Source organism: Haliotis rubra, unplaced genomic scaffold (assembly GCF_003918875.1).
Source record: "Haliotis rubra isolate DU_JTF1 unplaced genomic scaffold, ASM391887v1 Scf499, whole genome shotgun sequence".
In the NCBI taxonomy this organism is placed as follows: Eukaryota; Metazoa; Mollusca; class Gastropoda; order Lepetellida; family Haliotidae; genus Haliotis; species Haliotis rubra.
The window spans coordinates 143,467-164,965 of NW_025767189.1; the positions used below are offsets into that span (position 1 = coordinate 143,467).

At 40.2% G+C, this 21,499-nt stretch overlaps 1 protein-coding gene across 1 annotated transcript; it reads right to left on the reverse strand.

Annotated features, from left to right (window-relative positions):
* Window positions 1–400: 400 nt before the first annotated feature.
* LOC124291659 (putative defense protein 2) lies at window positions 401–21,275 on the reverse strand. Its single transcript, XM_046728710.1, has 5 exons — window positions 21,252–21,275; window positions 10,032–10,247; window positions 3,644–3,780; window positions 2,956–3,050; window positions 401–602 (listed from the first exon to the last, which is right to left on the reverse strand). Exons 2-5 carry the CDS (start codon window positions 10,231–10,233, stop codon window positions 419–421), a joined length of 618 nt encoding a protein of 205 aa, XP_046584666.1. The 5' UTR covers window positions 10,234–10,247; window positions 21,252–21,275; the 3' UTR covers window positions 401–418.
* Between the last annotated feature and the right edge of the window lie 224 nt (window positions 21,276–21,499).

Sequence of the window (21,499 nt, forward strand, 5' to 3'; positions counted from 1 at the left end):
CCTGCCTTTAGGTTTTCTGAGGACAAAACTCTGCAAAACAAGAAATATAATTGGTCTGGCCTGAGGAGTAAACTTACAGGAGAATGTGTTGCTTGCATTCTTTATATGGCAACGTTTACAGAAACAAAAATTATCTTGCCGATTAACTTCTTAACAATTTATTTTACAAAATAGTTTCTTTCAAGATAAATATGCCGACACTTCATTTTCCAAATACTTTTGGTCGTAATACGATATGGCATCGGGTGGTCAGGCTCGCTGACATGGTTGACCACATGTCATTGTATCCAAATTGTGTAGATCGATGCTCATGATTTTGACCCCTGGATTGTCTGGTCCAGCCTCCATTATTTACAGAACGCAGCCATATAGCTGGAATAATGCATAGTATGGCATAAAACTAAACTCACTCACTCACTCACTCCAAGGACTGTACCTGTGTTGTAGGAGGTGCTGGAGTCGTGGTAGGACATACTGAAGAATTTGTCACTGGAGACGGGACATTAGGATAGCTGGGAGGTGGGTTGGACAGAGATTCATCTCGAATTACCACAGACATTTGTTTAGCCCAGAAGGTTGAATAGCTCTCAACAAATGTTGCTCTAAAAAAGAAACAGGCTAGATTTCAGTCTTGTCATTATGGAATATTTTGGATTATGACTGATTGTCTACATTTATGAACTGATGTGATATTCATTTTTGTGGTTTGATAATGTTAATCTCTTTTGAGCTTTATTCACATGTTTGCCATGCCGTTGAATAGCTCTGTACAGTAAGCATCAAACAAACACCTCTGACAGGTGTCTAGTATAATGCAAGTGTAATAGAAAATAAGACAAATAGTGTTTGTAAGTCGAAATTTAACATGAAAGTCCTGTGACATGACTACTGTCAACAAAGATTTGTCTGAACGTCTGAACGATACTAAGTATCCTGTTTCAAATAACAGAGAATACTGAACACAGGATAGGCGTTCATCAAATTCATTTTCAGACAAAGTGTTAATAGAATATAATATTTATCTGTTCTCCATTTTTATCAGAAAATGGCAATCAAAGTTCAGCATGACCTTCACTATGACCCTTTGACCACCTACATAGGTCACACAGCATGTTATTGGTCAAGGCTAGCCCAGTAGTCTAAGGGACTGTTCATAATTTATGGCTCGCAGAGGTGATGATGATTTTTATGGAGAAGCATGTACAATGTGAATGCCACCCCCACTAAAAGCTGCAAAGTAAGTGACCCATGCACACCCCACCCCCTTTGCATGTCATATACAAAATCAATGACCCCCTTCCTCCATAATTTTTAAGCATAATTTTAAACATATTTTTTTATGCACAAAATTGTTGATCTCCCCACATCCCCAGAACAAATGGGTGATCATTCGTCACCACTCGCCCCTTTCCGTAACCTCCAAGAAGACTCGTCCACCTCTCGATCCTTGGTATGTGCGAAAATACGACAAACCAATCAAAACGCGGGTAAATGACCGCGGTGCTTTGATAAAAATAATCCTGAGTACTTAAATCGTTTATGGCATTATGTCATTGTTTAAAAAATCATGAAAAATATATATCGTCATATTTAAAGTACAAAGAACGTAGCTAACAGGATTTTGCTGCCTATTATGAAGTTTTTAATAAGAATCATGTGATTGACGGTGAGAGATTCAAATACACGCACGTGCGTTTGTTGACAGAACGGCACTCGTGGGTCGAACTGAGTGTATTTCTGACGATCTTGCGGGCTTGTTATGGAGATTGTACATGCACTTCCACCAATTTTAGGAAATGTAATTATAAATCGCTATGAGTATGACAGCAAGATTACACGAATGTTCAGTTTGAGAAATATTTTAAAGTCATTCTTGAGTATGTCCTTTGGGATTTAATGTAGCTGAAATTTTAAAACTTTTATTGGCACATTCAATAAAACAATTCCCATTTGTGATTAGTAAACCCTAATTGGAAATATAAGGTTAACAGCTGGTAATAATTACATTAGAATATGTCTTTAACAAATATGTTTTCTCCTTCTTTTAGTTGTATCAAAGAGGTTTAATTCTTTGAAATAAATAAGTAAACAAACCCCCAAAACAACAACTTAGCAATACAATGTACATGTGCTTCGGTGATAATTAAGAAACACTGGAATCAAACAGGGATAGAGTTCATGTTCATGCGCCAATATGAAATCCTTCCAGAGAGTCACGAGTCGCTATTCGGTTTGTTCCGGAATAACACGAGTTGGTCATGAATGAATGGGTGATATGAACAGTCCCTAAGGTGTCCAAACATTTGCTATGCAGAGTTGCATCCCTTATGTGTGCCAGGAACCTATCATCATGGATTGAATCCATTTCTAGGTTGGACAGCACCATGCCTATGATTGTGGGTTTAACATGCATCACTTTGAGCTAACCTCACACATCAAGCCACGATAGAATTGAAATACTGTCCAAAGCGATGTTAAACTAAGCGTACTCAATCACAACATTTTAAAATTGTGTTCGTACTTTAAGTCATCACATACTTTAACTTCTTTATGTACAGCAATCTGTCACAAAAACAATTACAACTTTCAGGCTATATGACAGTGAGGATGATCTTAAACTTTGTCATTGATTCATCTATTTTCCAGCCCCATGAAGGAGACTTGTCATGATACCCTGAAACACTTACTGAAGCGGTTGGGTAGCCTAGTGGTTAATGTGTTCGCTCGTCACGCCGATGACCCGGGTTTGATTCCACACATGAGCACAATGTTCGAAGCCCATTTCTTGTGTCCCCCACAGTGATATTACTGGAATATTGCTAAAAGTGGCGTAAAACTGAACTCACTCACTGTGACACTCAAGCACTAAATAGTTTCAAGAACAATGCTGCGTAGTTGTCAAATTCTGCCAAAATAGCAAAATTTCTCTGGTGAGGGAATTCATGGCATACTTACACAAACACAAGATGCCCTTGAGCTGTAGATGGTGCAGTCCAACTGAATGTTATTGAACTTTTCAAGTCACCGCTGACATGGGTAATGGATGGATTCTGGGAACAAACATGTCAACATTCATACATATTGATCAGATGATGAACGTTACCATTTTCTGGTTTTCATAGAATTCTATGTGGCATATTAAGCTTAACGACTATCATATGATGATATACAAACATCAGTCCCTGAGGCTAAGATGTAAATGGAAGTGAAATTATGCAAGTTGCAGTCTCTGAGATTATATGGAAGTGAAACTATGCAAGTTGCACTCTCTGAGATTTACACTGCATATGGAAGTGAAATTATGCAATTTGTGGTCTCTGAGATTTAAACTGACATGAAATAATACAGTCTCTGAAATTTGAATAGAAGTGAAATTATACAAGTTTCTGCCTCTCAGATACAAAAGGAAGTGAAATTATACGAGTTGCAGCCTCTGAGATTTTAATGGAAGTGAAATTATACACATTGCAATGTCTCTAGCTTGATCATATTGTGTTTTCTTCATTTTATAAGAAGCCCCCATCACATGATCAGCAATATCATTAAACGCAGATGATGTTCAAGCAGAATATGAACTTTTGTGACAGTTTGGCCAGATTATCATGTCTATTATCTCTGAATAAATTGTAAAGGGTTAACTTACAGAAGGACACCTTGTCTGAGCACGGTTGTCAGATGGAGCAAACGTTCCCACCGATACAGTTGATGTTGAATCAGATGCTTGTCTTGCCTGCACCAGGAACCCTTTGAATGGCCGCCCACATATACCTGCCAGCGTCACTGTAAAGACAAACAATATCATAGAAGTGGGTGAGTTTAGTTTTATGCTGCTTTTAACAATATTCCAGCAATATCATGGCTGGGGACACCAGAATTGGGATTCACACATTGTCCCCATGTGGGGAATCAAACCTGGGTCTTCGGCATTACCAGTGAACACTTTAACCACTGGGCTACCCCATCTCCCCCAATATCTTAGAGGTAGTGAGGTAAAGTTGAACATCTTTGAGCGACCGCAAGGTACTGATCCAATGGGTCTTGTTTAGTACAATTACATCCTGATAACATACCAATGCCAACAAACAAATCCTCAGAGAGTGGGTTCAAATCCTGAATCGAACTCAATTCAACAAGAAGACAAAGCCATCAATACCCCCCAGCAATGGCAAAATACTCTTCATGAATATGTCTACGAGTTATGATTATGTCAAATGTTTTGGTGTGTATATAGAAAAGTAGAAGGAGAGTATTGAAAGATCTTAAAAGTTCTGCTCCAGAAAGGAGCACTACCACCAATTTCAGTCTAAGTCAAGCTTGTTGGCATGGAAATGCAAACATATTTTATTTAGAAATCCGAAACTAACTAAAAGGCACCAGTACACCACTAGACCAATCTATGCGCCAAGTTCGGTGAAGAAATAGTGAACGGTTTTAGAGTTCTGCTCCGGCAAAGAGCACTACCACCAATTTCAGTCTAAGTCAAACTTGTTGCCATGGAAAGGCCAAAAATCTTTTATTCAGAAATCCAAAACTACCAAAAGGCACCAGTACACCACCAGACCAATCTATGTGCCAAGTTTGGTGAAGAAATAGTGAACGGTTTTAGAATTCTGCTCCGGAAAAGAGCACTACAACCAATTTCAGTCTAAGTCAAAACTTGTTGCCATGGAAACGCCAAAAATATTTATTTTTAAACTTATCCTATCTCACGGTATGCACTATCTCTCTCTTCTATGACCATGTGTGGAAACATGCTGTCAGCTACGTTGAGTCAAATCTAACTGGCCTCTGACCCGCCCTGACCTCTGCCCTCATCCCGACATCAACGCCTGTCAATCATACACCAAAGCGCATGCAGCTCGCCCAAATGATCACATGACCTCCTCTACCTGTCACTCACTTTCTTGTCGCCACGTTGTGTGGGCGTGTGTTTGTCTATAAGAGAGTTTGAATGTCTTTCTACAATGGGAAAATCGAATCGTTATGGTTCTAATAAACGCAAACATTGCGATAACTGCAACAGTAATTTCTCGGCGGCAGACGCACATAACCTATGTGTTGACTGTTTAGGCCGGTGTGAATGGTCTAGACGTTGCACTTTGTGTGCAAACCGTGACGATGATGAGTTTTCCGAATATCGCTGGGTAGCTTGTAGACGCAAGTTTGACAGAGATTGTTGGAATCCATCCGAGGGTCTGAGTACTAAACGTCCTAAGTTAGATCGCCGTTTGATATCTACAGTACGACTTCCGAAGTCGAAGTCTCCTAATGAAGATTTCTTAGAGAGGCGTCTGATTCCTACCTCAGTGAAAATCTGCGTCAACTCTTCCGTCCGCATTCTTGTAGCCTCATTACTCTAGAAGATTCTTCACCACCACGAGTTGTTGTGTTATCTACGTCTGTTATTCATCCCGGCCGTCTTTGGTGGTGAATGTTCCTCAGCGCCTTTACGTTTCGGAGGTGGGCACTACTCATGCGGCGCTTATTGTGATTCCTAACATTACATCACAAGTGACCTTTACTTCCAGTTTGGCGCTTACATCAGGAGTTACCTACGTTTAGAGCGCCGCTTGTCACTGTTTCCACGTGTTTGTTCAGAGCGCCGCTTACTTCCAGTTAGGCGCTTTCTACCAGTGCGCCGCTTACTTTTGAAGCGACACTTACATCATGACAGTTATCTACAATTAGAGCGCCGCTTGTCACAGATCCCACGTGTTTGGTCCAGCTTTCTCCCAGTGTTCCTGGTTCGGCGCTTCCTCCCGGCGCTTTCTACCAGTGCGCTGCTTACTTTTGAAGCAACGCTTACATCAGGACAGTTATCAACAATTAGAGCACCGCTTGTCACAGATCCCACTAGTTTGGTCAGAGCGACACTTACTTCCAGTTCGGAGCTTTTCTACCAGTGCGCCGCTTACTTTTGAAGCGACGCTTACATCAGGACAGTTATCTACGATTAGAGCGCTGATTGTCACGGATCCCATATGTGTGGTCAGAGCGCCGCTTACTTCCAGTTCGGCGCTCTTGTTTGGTTCCGGTTCGACGCTTGTGCCTGGTTCGGCGCTTCCTCCCAGTGTTCCTGGTTCGGCACTTCCTCCCAGTGTTCGGCGCTTCCTCCCGGTTCGGCGCTTCCTCCCAGTGTTCCTGGTTTGGCGCTTCTCCGAGTGTTCCTGGTTAGGCGCTTCCTCCCGGTGTTACTGGCTTGACGCTTGACGCTCCCCGTTCGGCATTTCCTCCTGGACTCCCGGTTGTCACGGATCCCAAATGTGTGGTCAGAGCGCCGCTTACTTCCAGTTCGGCGCTCTTGTTTGGTTCTGGTTCGCCGCTTGTGCCTGGTTCGGCGCTTCCTCATAGTTCACTGGCTTCTGTATTGACGCTTCCTCAGGTTTCAGCGCTTACAGCCAGGTGTTGACTTCGGCGCTAGGTCCACTCAGTTCAGCTCCGGAGTTCAATGCACGGGATCCTAAGTCTAGGCTTTCTGTTTAGTTTAGTCCAGAGACGCTGCCAACTGAGTGATACACGGTCGAGATGGGAACATGATGGAACCAAAATTACCTGGCTTCATATCAAAATGGATAATAAATACCCCGACGAAGTTCTACGCTGTATCCGGAGGTTATCGGCAATCCTAACGAGTAGTTAAGGTGTGTCAACAACATCCATGCTACCATCCGATTGGGATGTACCATCCGAAGATAGAGACGATGTCGTTGAACGATGAACCTCCTCTAAAGGTAGAACGGGAGTAGTCGCATGTCTCGATGACTTAATAACAGAGGAGGATACTGGCACCTCATGCCGTACGCTGACGCTACTGCTAACACAAGGCATCAAAGTCAACAGGCTGAAAAGTCGCCCCATCAGACACCGGATTCCAGGATACCGGTAAAATAGGTCTCGACATTGAAACTGTTGAATATAGGACAACACAGCAGTGGTTTGGCATATCAACAGGATGGGGTCAACGGGGTCTCCACAGCTTTCACAGTGGACTCAACAGTTCTTGGATCTGGTGGACTTTCTCAACATCATGGTACGAGCCAACCACTTTCCGGGGGTGAAGAATGTCATTGTAGATGCCCTGTCCCGACCGAGTCGCCCTTCTCCAATGGAATGGAAATTACATCCTCAGGTTTTTCAGACCTTCTGCCTTCCAATGACTTCTCCGACAGTAGACCTCTTCGCCACGAGGTTCAACCATCAGCTGCTTTGGTTTGTGTCACCGATATCGGGCCTTTTGGCTTGGGACCTCGATGCTCTAGCCATCCCGTCGGAAGACCTGAATGCTTACGCGTTTCCGGCAGTGGCCCTTCTTCCTGGCATTTTAGGGAACTGTGCACAACACGGAGGTTGACTCTACTTAGGTCGCGCCCTACTGACCGGCCAGAAGTTGGTTCATAAATCTTCAAGACCTAGTCGAACCAGATCCCATACCGCTTCCCGATCAACCCGATCTACTGGTTCATCCGCACTCCCACCAACTACATTGGTTCCTGTTGATGCTCCATCTGCACATTTGGCGCATCTACATCAATCCTTAACGGCTAAAGGTTATTCGAAGCGTGTTGCTACTGCCTTTACAACAGCCCATCATACTTCTACAAGGTCACTCTACGAGGACAAGTGGGAAAGTTTTAAGCATACTGCAGGAAGAAGGGCATCTCATCCCCCACTACGGCATCCCCGCAGATGGTGGCAGATTATCTTCAGCATCTCCGAACCTCCAGGGAACTCAGAGGTTCTACACTGTCTACCTACCTGGCTGCTCTTAACATGGTTATTGCAACGGCCTCGGGTGTGAAGATTTCCACTGTCCCTGAACTCCAGTCTCTCCTAGGTCTTTCAAATTGGCTGACCAATCCTGGAAGTTCCGGCCTCCAGCTTGGGATATCTCCTTTGTACTTCTCATCTCATGTCAGCTGAATATGAACCTCTGGAGGAGAAGATTTAAGATCTTTTCTCTTGGCCTTGGCTGCAGCTGGCCGTATCTCCGAGTTGCATGCTCTTGATGTTTCTCGAGTACGGTTTGGAAGGTCTAGACATGCGAGAGTTTTCCTTGGTTTGCGGTGGGATTTCCTTGCCAAGAATCAGTTACCAGGTAAACCGGATCACAAATCATGATCCCACCACTGTCTGCCATCTTGGGCCCAGAAGACACTGAAGATCTTCCCTTATGCCCAGTTCGAGCATTGAGGATTTATCTAGCTGCCTCGCAGGATCGTCGAAGACTACGTAAGAGACTGTTCATCCCTATATCTACTGCCTCCATCTCGGAAGTCTCCCATACTACCTTGGCTTTTTGGATGAGAACTACAATCCTGCGTACCTACAACTTTGCTGACGTACCTCCACCAGCAACGGCCAAGCCACATGAGACCCGAGCTCTTGCGTCATCCATGGCGAGAAGGCTATGAGGCAAGTCCTCTACTACATGCAGAGATGGTCGACATTCCACTTACTGACCTCTACTCTTTGAGCAATCATGTCAGTGAAGTGTTGATTCCAATTACCAGTCTGGTTTTCGAAGCGTTCTGCTCCTAAGTCCTTTCTCACCTTTGGTAAGTTAGGAAGATTGGTACTGAACGTTAAAGTAGTTTAGCAACCGGGCTATTCCCTCTTTCACCGCCTTCCAGCGTGTGTCTGTGGGGGGTAGTTTCGAAGCAGGGACTGGCCAGATTAAGGTCCTCGGCTTTAATTCACTGGGGTCACGTGATAAATCGCGGGGCGACGGGGCCTACTTGCCAAACTGCGTCCTTTTGCCTTTCAAAAGTTGCGGCTGAAAACCACATTAATTCGGGAGCGCCCACTCCCCAGAGTTTTTGTGCTGTGTATTTTTGTGCTGTGTAAGCCAAGGGGTTACCTGAAGAAATCCATCTCAAGTTTGGAGTTTGCATATAGGGAGTTGGTGCTTTCTCCTGGCCTCCTTGGGTTATGCTTTTTGTAGTAGTAACGAGGTAGTCTGCGACCCGCCTACCAACCGTGGGATTATGCATACCGTGAGATAGGATAAGTTAAAAAAATTGAAAATATTATAATATATTGTATATTTATAAACTTATCCTATCTCACGCGATAGGACCCACCCGACCTGCCCCACATCACAGATTACTGGAAGCTCCAAGATGAGAATGACAGGTAGAGGTCATGTGATCATTGGGCGAGCTGCACGCTTTGGTGGATGATTGACAGGCGTTGATGTCGGGGTGAGGGCAGAGGTCAGGGCAGGTCAGAGGCCAGTTAGATTTGACTCAGCTTAGCAGACAGCACGTTTCCACACATGGTCGTAGAAGAGAGACATGGTGCATACCGTGAGATAGGATAAGTATATAAATATACAATTTATTATAAAATTTTCAATATTCAGAATAAGAAAACTACCAAAACGCACCAGTACACCACCAGATGTATGTATGTGCCAAGTTTGGTGAAGAAACATTGAACGGTTTTAGAGTTCTGCTCCGGAAATGACAAATGTGCACGGACGCACGGTCGGAGGGAGTCCATTTTAATACCCCCCGCAAAACGCGTTGCGGGGGATAAAAAGTACTAGAAATTGTACTTAACTGAGAAAGTGTAAGCCCAAATTTAACATGATACATTTGACCATTTCATTACCTTCAGCCATGGAAGCCGAGCAAACTTTTACTTATCAGAAGCTGGCTGAGCTGGCTGAGTATGGTTTTACGCCGTTTTTAGCAATATTCCAGCAATATCACGGTGGGGGACACCAGAAATGGGCTTCACAAGTTGTACCCATGTGGGGAATCGAACCCGGGCCTTCGGCATGACGAGCGAACGCTTTAACCACTAGGCTACCCCACTGCCCCCTTATCAGAAGGGTACACAAGGTACATGGTACACTATTAGTGGAGCCCCAGTGGCAGAGTGGGTTAGATTGCTATTCTTGTGTGCTGGCAATTGGGGGTGTTCAAATCCTGGATGCAACTCACCTTGAAAGGACTAGAATTTGTACTTTTCTGATAATGCATATTCCCAAATGTAACATATGGCATCATGTTTTGCGATTCACTCACCATCAATCCTTTTGCCAGGGGTGTAGGAATTAGAATTTGGTGTTATTGTGAAGGGGGAGGGAAAGCTTTGGGTAGTAGCTCCGCCATGTGAAGGCACCATGCTGGAACATGCTCCAACATTGGCCCCAGATGAATTGCCTCTGACTGATGGCAGCAGCACCGCTGCTACACACACCAGGAACAATCCTCTCATGGTTGTCATGGAACTGTAATGACCTGAAAAAAGGTAAAAACTTGAATTTTATGAAGTTCTAAGGCCAAAAAAATATATGCCCGTTTCCTATTACATGCTTTATAAAAATAGGGTAGGTGGGTTGTTTGTTTTATATAGTTTTTAGTAGCACCAGGTGGGCACCTCAGAATGTCTTCAAGGACACCACATCATGTTGTTACGATGCCTTGTGATGAAACAGTCAAAGATTTCCATATCAAGTCATTATTCATGTTGTTTATTTGCAGGTTTTGTCAGTGAGACGGCATTATGCCAATTCAGTACAATCCATTTTAGTCCTACATATACTGTAAAACATGAAAATATCATTCTCGATTTAGATGAAAATGATGAGTTGAAATGCACTCTAGTCATAATTTTGACTTGGTGAAAACAATAGTCATCAGAAGATGACAAATCCCCCTGGCCCCCATAAATTTGAAAGAACAAATCAACTGAAAGTTACTTAACTTGATATTTTTGGACTAAGTCCAAATCTTTTCCATGGAAATCAAGAAAAATAAAAATGCCCAAAATCTGCAAACAGCAAAAGGCACCACTTCAACATCTGTCTCATATATCTGCTAAGTTCCGTTGAAAGATATTGAACGTTTTTCGAGTTGTGCTCCGGAAACGAAGCCCACCCCTCCCTTTTGAGACTAAGTCTGAATCGTTTCCATAGAAACCGGGAAAATTGAAAATGCCCAAAATCTGCAAATAGCAAAAGGCACCACTTCAACATCTGTCTCATATATCTGCCAAGTTCCGTTGAAAGATATTGAACGGTTTTCGAGTTGTGCTCCAGAAACGAAGCCCACCCCTCCCTTTTTTAGACTAAGTCTGAATCGTTTCCATGGAAACCGGGAAAAATGAAAATGCCCAAAATCTGCAAATAGCAAAAGGCACCACTTTAGGTTATGTTTGATATATCTGCCAAGTTCCGTTGAAAGATATTGAACGGTGTTCGAGTTGTGCTCCAGAAACGAAGCCCACCCCTCCCTTTTGAGACTAAGTCTGAATCGTTTCCATGGAAACCGGGAAAAATGAAAATGCCCCAAATCTGCAAATAGCAAAAGGCACCACTTTAGGTTATGTTTGATATATGTACCAAGTCTTGAATAAAGATACTGAACGTTTTTTGAGTTGTGCTCCGGAAACGAAGCTCACCCCTCCCTCCCAACACTATCCTCCATAGGGAGTCTGGGCTACAATAGGTCCCCAGTAACATTCTCTAGTGTGAGTGGTTTTATGCATTCTCTTCCCACAGAGTTACTTGTCATATCAGTCATATAAGTAAACTTAGGCTCAGTATTATTCGTTGTACTGCTAGTGCTATACTGAGTCTAACAAAACCTAGTAGAAGGTCGCGTCAGCTAACCTTTTGGACTGACCAATCAGAACACAGTTTACTAAATCACAGAAAGTTAACATTCCCACATACCTTGAAACTCGAACGATTCCGAATGCTATTTTCCGCACGATCGCTTCCGAGTGATAAATGCAATGAGTAAACAGTTGCTGAAAATAGCATTTTTGTCAATATTCAAGGATGTCATGTTGTGAAAATACAAGCAAATAGTAACCATGTCATTAGAAACCCATAAGCGTATATACTGCCTGTCAAATATCTGTGTTTTATGCAGATTTCCGTTTATTGATAGATCGGTGTCAGTGACCAGGGAAGAGAAAATTAAAAAAAACGTTTTGTAAGTCCCGCCAAACTCCAACAAGTAGTTGTTGTCTGATTGGTTAGATCCGTTCGGCCATCTCGCGTTTGATTGGAAGGTCATAGGTCGCTCAAAGGTAACCTGACGCGACCTTCTACTAGGTTTTGTTAGACTCAGTATAGCAGTGTAACGAATAATAGTGAGCCTATGTTTATTTAGACTGTTTGTCATATCTTCCTCTGTGGTAAGAGAATGGGTTTTACGCTGCTTTTAGCAATATTCCAGGAAGGGGCACTGGAAATGGGGGGGAATCAAACCTAGACCTTTGGTGTGAAAAGCGAATGCCTTAACTACTCGACTACTCCACCGCCCCATTGCTATTTTTAAGAGATGACCAGATGTCTCAGGTGGTCAGGCTTGGTGGCTTTGCTGCAAGCATGCCATTGTTTCACGCTTAAGACTGTTTTCATTTAACTGGATGACTGCTGAGAAGGCATCAAACAAATAAATGAAATAAACCTGAAATATAGCTAGAGTGAGTGAGTATGGTCTTATGTTGCTTTTAGCAATATTCCAGCAATATCACGGCAACAGAAATGGCCTTCACACATTGTGCCCTTGTGGGGAATCGATCCCGGGTCTTCAGCGTGACGAACAAAGTTATAATGTGAGAGTTTGGTATAGGTCACTGAATGCTTCACAAGGGTATACGGCATGATGAGCGAACGCTTCACCCACTAGGCTACCCCATCGCCCCTTAAATGGGATCAAAGACAAAAATGGGTTCTGGATGATCACAACAGCTGCTGAGTATTCACAGCACAGACCAGACCAGCTAATGACCTCAGTAACTCCCTGTTATGGGAGTTATGTACTCGCTTCAGTTCATCTCATTTGGTTATCCGAATTTTCCTTTGAGTAACCAAATATATTGTACTCATCTCACTCAAACTCAATTAGGTATTTTGCCATTTTCCATTAATTTAAACAAGAGTCATCAGAAGATGACATATCCCCCTGGCCCCCACATCTTTGAAAGAACAAATCATCTGACAGTTACTTCAAGTCCAGCTTGATTTTAGACTAAGTCCGAATCATTTCCATGGAAACCAAAAAAATAATAAATCACAAATATCTGCAAATAGCAAAAGGCACCACTTCAAGATCTGCCTCACATATCTGCCAAGTTTTGCTGAAAGATATTGAGAAGTTTTCGAGTTGTGCTCCGGAAACGAAGCCCACCCCTCACTTTTGGGACTAAGTCCAAATCGTTTCCATGGAAACCGGGAAAAATAAAAATGCCAAAAATCTGCGAATAGCAAAAGGCACCACTTTAGGATCTGTTTGATATATCTACCAAGTTTTGTTGAAAAATATTGAACGGTTCTTGAGTTATGCTCCGGAAACGAAAGCAATCCTTACTTTTTGAGACTAAGTCCAAAATGTTTGCATGGAAACCGGGAAAAATAAAAATGACAAAAATCTGCAAATACCAAAAGGCACCACTTAAGGTTCTGTTTCATACATCTACCAAGTTTTGTTGAAAAATATTGACCGGTTCTTGAGTTATGCTCCGGAAACGAAGCCCACCCCTCACTTTTGGGACTAAGTCCAAATCGTTTCCATGGAAACCGGGAAAAATAAAATGCCAAAAATCTGTGAATAGCAAAAGGCACCACTTTAGGATCTGTTTGATTTATCTACCAAGTTTTGTTGAAAAATATTGAACGGTTCTTGAGTTATGCTCCGGAAACGAAGCCCACCCTTCTTTAAGACTAAGTCCAAAACGTTTCCATGGAAACCGAGAAAAATAAAAATAAAAATAATCTGTAAATAGTAAAAGGCACCACCTTAGGTTATGTTTGACATATCTACCAATTTTGGTTGAAAAATATCGAACGGTCTTTGAGTTATGCTCCGGAAACAAAATGATTACGGACGGACGGACGGACGGACAGACGGACTAGGCGACGACTATATCCCACCGCATTACATGCCGGTGGGATAAAAATATAATAAAGTTTAAATGTTGTGTTTGTTATTTATATTTGATATGTAATATGAGAAACGATAAGAAAGACTGCAAGTTGTCAAGTTCATGTCCTGAAATAGAACCTCTCAGTATACCTCAGTTATTTTATTTATCCACCGGTACACAAGCTAATATTTGACATTTTCGTGTGTAACACACGTAAGATCACATTTATTGAGTATTTACCAAAATTCAAGCATACTTGTACCCAATAGACTTAATAGGAGTTGAGTTTTCACATAAATATTTGCATAATTTACACAGATATGCAGCTTATCTTTACCTCTGTTAACTATTATCGATATGAAAAAGTGTCATCGATAATATTGTACATAAACTTTTCTGAGAGAATAATGTTTTAATTTACTAAATCAACACACAAAGTTTTATTCATGGGCACCTTCTGAACTATGATCAGGACCCTGTTTTGTTAGAAATCTATTCATATACACTGAACTATACACTAGAAGTTTGAAATGTATTCACTTCTTTAAGAATTTCTGTAGCAATTTTACTCACAGTTACTTCACTGATATTTACCGATAAATTGATCGATATTTAATTTACGATTATCAATCTCAATGATCTATATCGGTAGCCAGCCCTAACCACAACACCTACTGTGTGAAGACAGTGTCCAGATAATTTTTCAACATCAGGAGTACATACTCCTTAATTTTTCAATATAAGAGTACTGGAAAACCTTAAGTGTACATTTAGAGTACTGAATGGAAATTAATGGAGTATCAGTAATCTTATCATTCGTTTCATATATGCACCACAACATTGTTACTCTTGTGTAAACAGGTCAATAAACAATAAAACAATACTTTTTCCGATAAATACGAGTGAGAATGATTTTAAGACCGTACACCATTGCTGTGGTGCGTGTCTGCTACGTTTTTCAAAATATTTCCTATCGTATCGTGCATATTTTTTTATCCGTACATACGCCGATACGGCCCTTATCTGGAGCCCTGGTGTCCACTTAACTTTACAGGCTGCTTTCAAAGCCATGGATTGCAACAGTTGTACTGAATAATCTTTCCATATCGAAAACAGGCAGAGACCAATTTTATTTCTTGTTTTACGGATCCGCTGGTTGTATTTTTTCAAGAATAAGACAAATAATAATTAATTTTCACCTCTCAAAAAATACAATCCCTATGTTTTTATTGCCCAAAAATGTAAACTTACCCAAATAATTTTTTTGATTGTTTTTTGCCAAATATAAACTTCATTAATAGCCAAAAATAAAATACTTTTAGCATTTAGAAGGAATATTCTTTGACTGGTGATTTTTATTTTTATATTTTCCCCTCCTGCCTTCAGGTTTTCTGAGGACAAAAATCTGTAAAACAAGAAATAAAATTGGTCTGGCCTTTTGTTCTTTATTTCAAAGCTTAATCTATTGTAAACAATATGCTTGAGGGTATTGATGTGTCACGTTCTATGCCTGAAAGACTGTCATTGTTGACACATCGTGTCTAGGACAATCAGCGCTGCGTATCAGTGGTTTTGAGGAACAGTTAACGACATGTGGTAAACAGAACAAAACAATATGTAAATGTTGATAAAAAATAGAACTTACTGTGCATTGAATAAACTTCATTATTTTGTTATCATTGTGCGAACTATTTAAATGGAGCCTTGTCATGTGGAACACAAAAAGACAGCCTCTGATATAATCACCCTTTAACAATGTGCATGACATCACAATTAAAGTAGGTGATAGATCTCATAAAACAAAATACATTTATCCTATCCTACAGCTGAAATAATGATTGACAATAAACAAAATGAATCCCTCTATTCTTCAAAAGCCTGTACTGTTCATGTTGGGAATTCGTAATGGTAATTTTTAGTGAGTGAGTGAGTATGGTTTTACGCCGCTTTTAGCAATATTCCTTTGTGGGGAATAGAACCCGGGTCTTCGGTGTGAAGAGTGAACGCTTAAACCACTAGGCTACCCCACCGCCCCTGGTAATTTATAAAAACGAGTGTTTTGAAAATAGTGCTCAATTTGTTTGCCATGGCAAGGTAAATATTGAAACAGCATGTATGAACCTTTTTCAGTGTGTGATCAACATAAGTTCTACCAGGCTTGGATGTTGTATCATGTACCTTTTACATCATTGGAACAGCAATAATCAAGATCATTGAATATATATTTAACATGTGATAAGAGGCTAGCAGATTTCTATCGAGTTGTGTGTGAATGTAGGTATGTAAGTATGTGAATGAGTGTTTGTCCTAATGGAAAAAACCTTCTTCCTTTGTACATCCTTTAAACACCCATGGAAACACAATATTACATGTACATCATGCTGTGGAACTCACATTACCCTGGGTGTGAGCTACCCTATATGTAACAGGGAGGGAGGAAATAAAATATGTAAGACAAATTTCTTTTTATAAAAGTAATACTCTTCATGATTCATTTAATGGAAAATAAACTTGACCAACTGAAATGATTCAAAACCTATTTTTGCACCCTGTCAAACTGATTATCGGTGGCAGCTCCAGGGGTGGAAATAATATTAAAATTGCTAGTGTACTCTGGTACAGTGGCACACGTAAAATCACTTGCCCTGATAAGTTTTCCACCATACCGGCCGTTTTCTTGTTGATTTTTTAAATAAACAACATAATTAGCATTGAAAAGTCAACTGGACATCAGTACAGTGTGATATACAAATTTGCATGCCCGACAGAAAAAAAACCTCTGGACTCGGACGTCGGGCAATGGGTTATTTCCACCCGAGCTCACAGCTTAAGATGGGCTGTACACTATGAATGACAGTGCATATTATAAGAGGAAATTAGGCTTTTGATCATAACATAGTTTGTGGGTTAGTTTAAGGGTCCAGGACAAATGAAGCTGAACTATTTTTGCAGTCTTGATGGTGTTTAGGAAATCCATCTCTCAGGTTTACAGGTTCTCATGATGTTAATTGATTTATCAAACAAGAAATTGAGAGTGAGTGAGTGAGTGAGTGAAAGTGTATGTGTGTTTGTGTGTGTAGAGAGACATATACATATATATATATATATATATATATATATATATATATATATATATATATATATATATATGTATATGTATATATATGTATATGTATATGTATATGTATATGTATATATATATATATATGTATGTATATGTATATGTATATGTGTGTATATATTTATTTATTTATTTATTTATTTATTTATTTATTTATTTATTTATTTATTTTATTTATTTATTTATTTATTTATTTATTTATTTATTTATTTATTTATTTATTTATTTATTTATTTATTTATTTATTTATACTACTCATGGACCAAAGTATTAAAAATATGACACAGCTTACTATCTGCAACTTTCATAATAGTTGATTGTCATGAACATACCTTTGAACAATATGGTTAAAATACACAACAGTTATATTTGTGTTACAAACAGTTTCAACACTGTTCCTAATCAGAGACTATTTATATCAGGCTTATTGTGACATGTTCTCTGGCCTAATATACTGTATGTGCTTCTCAAATACCATCGATTTTTCGGTTTCACAAAAGGCACATTAAAAACAAACTATGCTGTAATTATAAGCAAAGCCATACATGCAGAAGTTCAGCTCAATCAGTCAACAAACTGCATTTTTGAGATAATGTAAATGAAACCCTTACATGAATAACTTTAAGGTAAGGTACAGATTCTAGTATTTTTCTTGGGTTGAATCCCATCGGGGATTTGATGTGTGCTGGCAATTAGGTGACTCTGAAGGTGTGGGTTCAAATCCTGAAGTACTAGAATCTGTACTTATCTGACAAAGTGTAATCCCAAATATAGACATCTGTTACATTTGACCAATATCTAAATGGCATTGTGTATTCATATGTACATCTTATATCCCTGGAAAGGTGAAAAATACAAAATTGTCCGAACTTGGGTTACAAAGTTCATGCCCAAAAAGCACAAAACCAAGAAATTCAAAAGTTCCAAGACAGGAAGATTAGAGTATGATATACAATAAACTAATGTTATAATGAACTGAAAGCCACCACTAATGTAAGTTCGGAATAATGGTAGTTTGTTATGAATATTTCCAGTAATCTGCTAGTGCACCACACCATAGTGAGGGATACAATGACATATACTTGGTTTAAATACACATGCAGCTTAAATATGTGAACCAAACATCCTGAAGCTGAGGCTTCAATATTTGAATGCCACCCTCACAAATCCTGAATCTAGCACTGAATTATCATAATTAAATATTTAATAATGAATAGTGTTGGGAATTGGTTGAAATCTCACAATTGATGATTGCTTCATTACCAACGAACAATCATCGAAAAAAATTGGTTTGCATCATTTTTCAGATTTTCCTATCCAGGTTGTTATTGCAGATACTGGTAGGTATAAGATGATGCAACTTGCTACTTTAACGTGATGACTAATATATCATGACCATAAACTTCCTGGAGTCTTCAAGAAATATTCAGTCATGACTTTTCAGATAGTGAAGTGATTTTTCTAAAAATTAAACAAGTTTGCAGGCCCCAACAACTTCAAAGATATGTTCCATCGTCAAGTGTTTCAAAGACTAAAACAGCAGTTCCAAAATCGTTTGTGTTCGATTATGAGAAAATGTGATCTATTGCTTGGTCGTTCAGATACTGCGACCAATCTTCGATTATTTCAATTAATCGGAACACCACTAATAATGAAATATTACATAAATCCACAACAATAAGATTATTATGTTCACAGCATGTCTGAAAAGAGGAAATTTGGCTTTTCCCATCAAATGACATTTTTATTTGAGTATCTCCACAAGTGACCAGATAAATCTGATCTGCGTTCACAGATATCTGATATAGATCTCAATGAAACTCCTCATGCATAACCCAGGTGCTGGATACCACTGACATATTTACCTTACACCTTATGACTACAAGGTCTGTATATATTATATGCTTACTGAGTGAGGGAGTGTTGGGAACTGTTCACTATACACGCTGTATACAAATGGGAATCTATGTGGGTTTACAAATACCAGGTTACATAGAAACCAAGTCTTTGATTGTGCGTGCTGTTTTCTTGTAGTTGTACAACCAACCATGACTGAAACTGTTTTCAGGTCACGAAATGAGAATAAAATTTTATTTGAAAGATAATATAGTGAGTGAGTTAAGATTTTAAGTCGCATCACCAATATTGCAACCATATCATAAAGATCAGATCTGGCTTTTCTTCAGATATCATGTTTATCATATCTTGTGATATAAAGTTGACAAATATTCTTAGATCAGCTGATTAGACAAACATGTCATGTGCCTATACCCAACATTCTAAGGCTGTCTACTGATGAAACTGTGTTCAAAATAAGTGTTGGTTTTGTGTTTGATATTGAGATGAAATGTGAATTTAATTATTCCTGCAGATTATAATTTAATTATTGCAAAGGATTCCTATTTCTGAATCTTAATGCTTACCCAGTTTCTATCTGTAACCGAAAGAGAATTGTAATTTTAACACATTGTAATGGAACTTACGTGGCGCTTTTTTGCAAAACAAATCCACTCAAGAAAAGTTATAGAGCTAAAACACCTTGAGAGATAAGCAGATCTAGGGAAAGCATGCAGGGTTGTACAAACACACACACTCTCACACAGAGACACGCTGAAACACTCACAGAGGAACACACAAAAAAACCATACAGACACTGAAACACACTCTCACACAGACACTCTCACGCAGAGACACGCTGAAACACACACAGAGGAACACCAAAAGAACCCATACAGACACTGAAACACACTCTCACACAGACACACTCTCACACAGGGACACACTGAAACACACACAGAGTAACACCCAAAAAACCCATACAGACACTGAAACAAACTCTCACACAGACACACTCTCACACTGAAACACACACAGAGGAACACCAAAAAAACCATACAGACACTGAAACACTCTCACACAGACACACTGAAACACCAAACAAACCATACAGACACTGAAACACTCTCACACAGACACACTCTCACACAGTGACACACTGAAACACTCACAGAGGAACACCAAAAAAAACATACAGACACTGAAACACACTCTCACACAGACACTCTCACGCAGAGACACGCTGAAACACACAGAGAGGAACACCAAAAGAACCCATACAGACACTGAAACACACTCTCACACAGACACACTCTCACACAGGGACACACTGAAACACACAGAGTAACACCCAAAAAAACCATACAGACACTGAAACACTCTCACACAGACACACTCTCACACAGGGACACACTGAAACACACACAGAGGAACACCCAAAAAACCCATACAGACACTGAACCACTCTCACACAGACACTCTCACACAGACACATCGAAACACTCACATCGAAACACACACACCTCACACAGAGAGAGAGAGAAGAGAGAGAGAGACAGACACACCAAACACACACAGACACATCGAAACACACACAGACACACCAAAACACACACAGACACATCAAAACACACAGAGAGACACACCAAAATACACACACACAGGGAACAGAAATACTCTCTGTGAAAAACATAGAAAATCACTTAGTGATATATTTTAATAATAAAACTTAATAAAGGTTACTTTTCAGTGCCACTAAAGCTAATCATTGGCAACAGTCGTCAGTCTATAAGCATAAGCATCAGCATGATCAGTCACATTGGAATTCTATGGACTGTTCAAAACTAACAGGTGCGTGATGCGTATCGTGAATGGGATAAAATAGAGATCGAATCTCCCCTTAAACTCTCACAACATGTTACAACATACTTGACTGACCTGGGTCACACTATTGCCGACATTTTTTAAACACTGTTAACAATACTCGCACGGATTCGACGCACATTAGAGCTGGGGGTATTCGCTCCTGTGTGATAAGTCCTATATTTACATAACTGTTCCACAAATAGACTGATACATGTTTCACTGCCTGTACTTAACCTGTTTATAACTCCCAAAGTCTAAGACACACATTCCTGTGACAGACATATATACATTCCTTTCACTGCCATCGAATAAGGAGCATGCTTATCACACTCACAGAACCTGCCTGAAAACTCCTCAACCGTAACCCCCAGTGCTGAATAAAGTAAACAGTTATTAGTTGATAGATCTTATTACAAGATCTGTATATATGTATACTAGTCGACTGAGAAAAAAGGTTGTGCGATGCTCGACACTCGCGACATCTACAGATTCGAATCTATAAGTAGTAGTATAACTATGAGAATACTTATACATTATTTACCTGAGTTGGTGGGCCACAACGTACTGTCCAAGTCTTAACTGACACTTGCTGTGTCATCTGACCTACTTACTCACAGACCCCGCGCCGGGGAATAGCAAATACTGTTTACGGAAACACGGATCACGTGACTTCTTATTTCAATCGGCACTTACGGCGAATGTGGGGCCTTGTCTCGGCGCGGCAGACCCGGGGATACACTGAGCGCTGCTCTGCCAGGAATTCGAACTGTTGCTCTATCTTTATTCAGG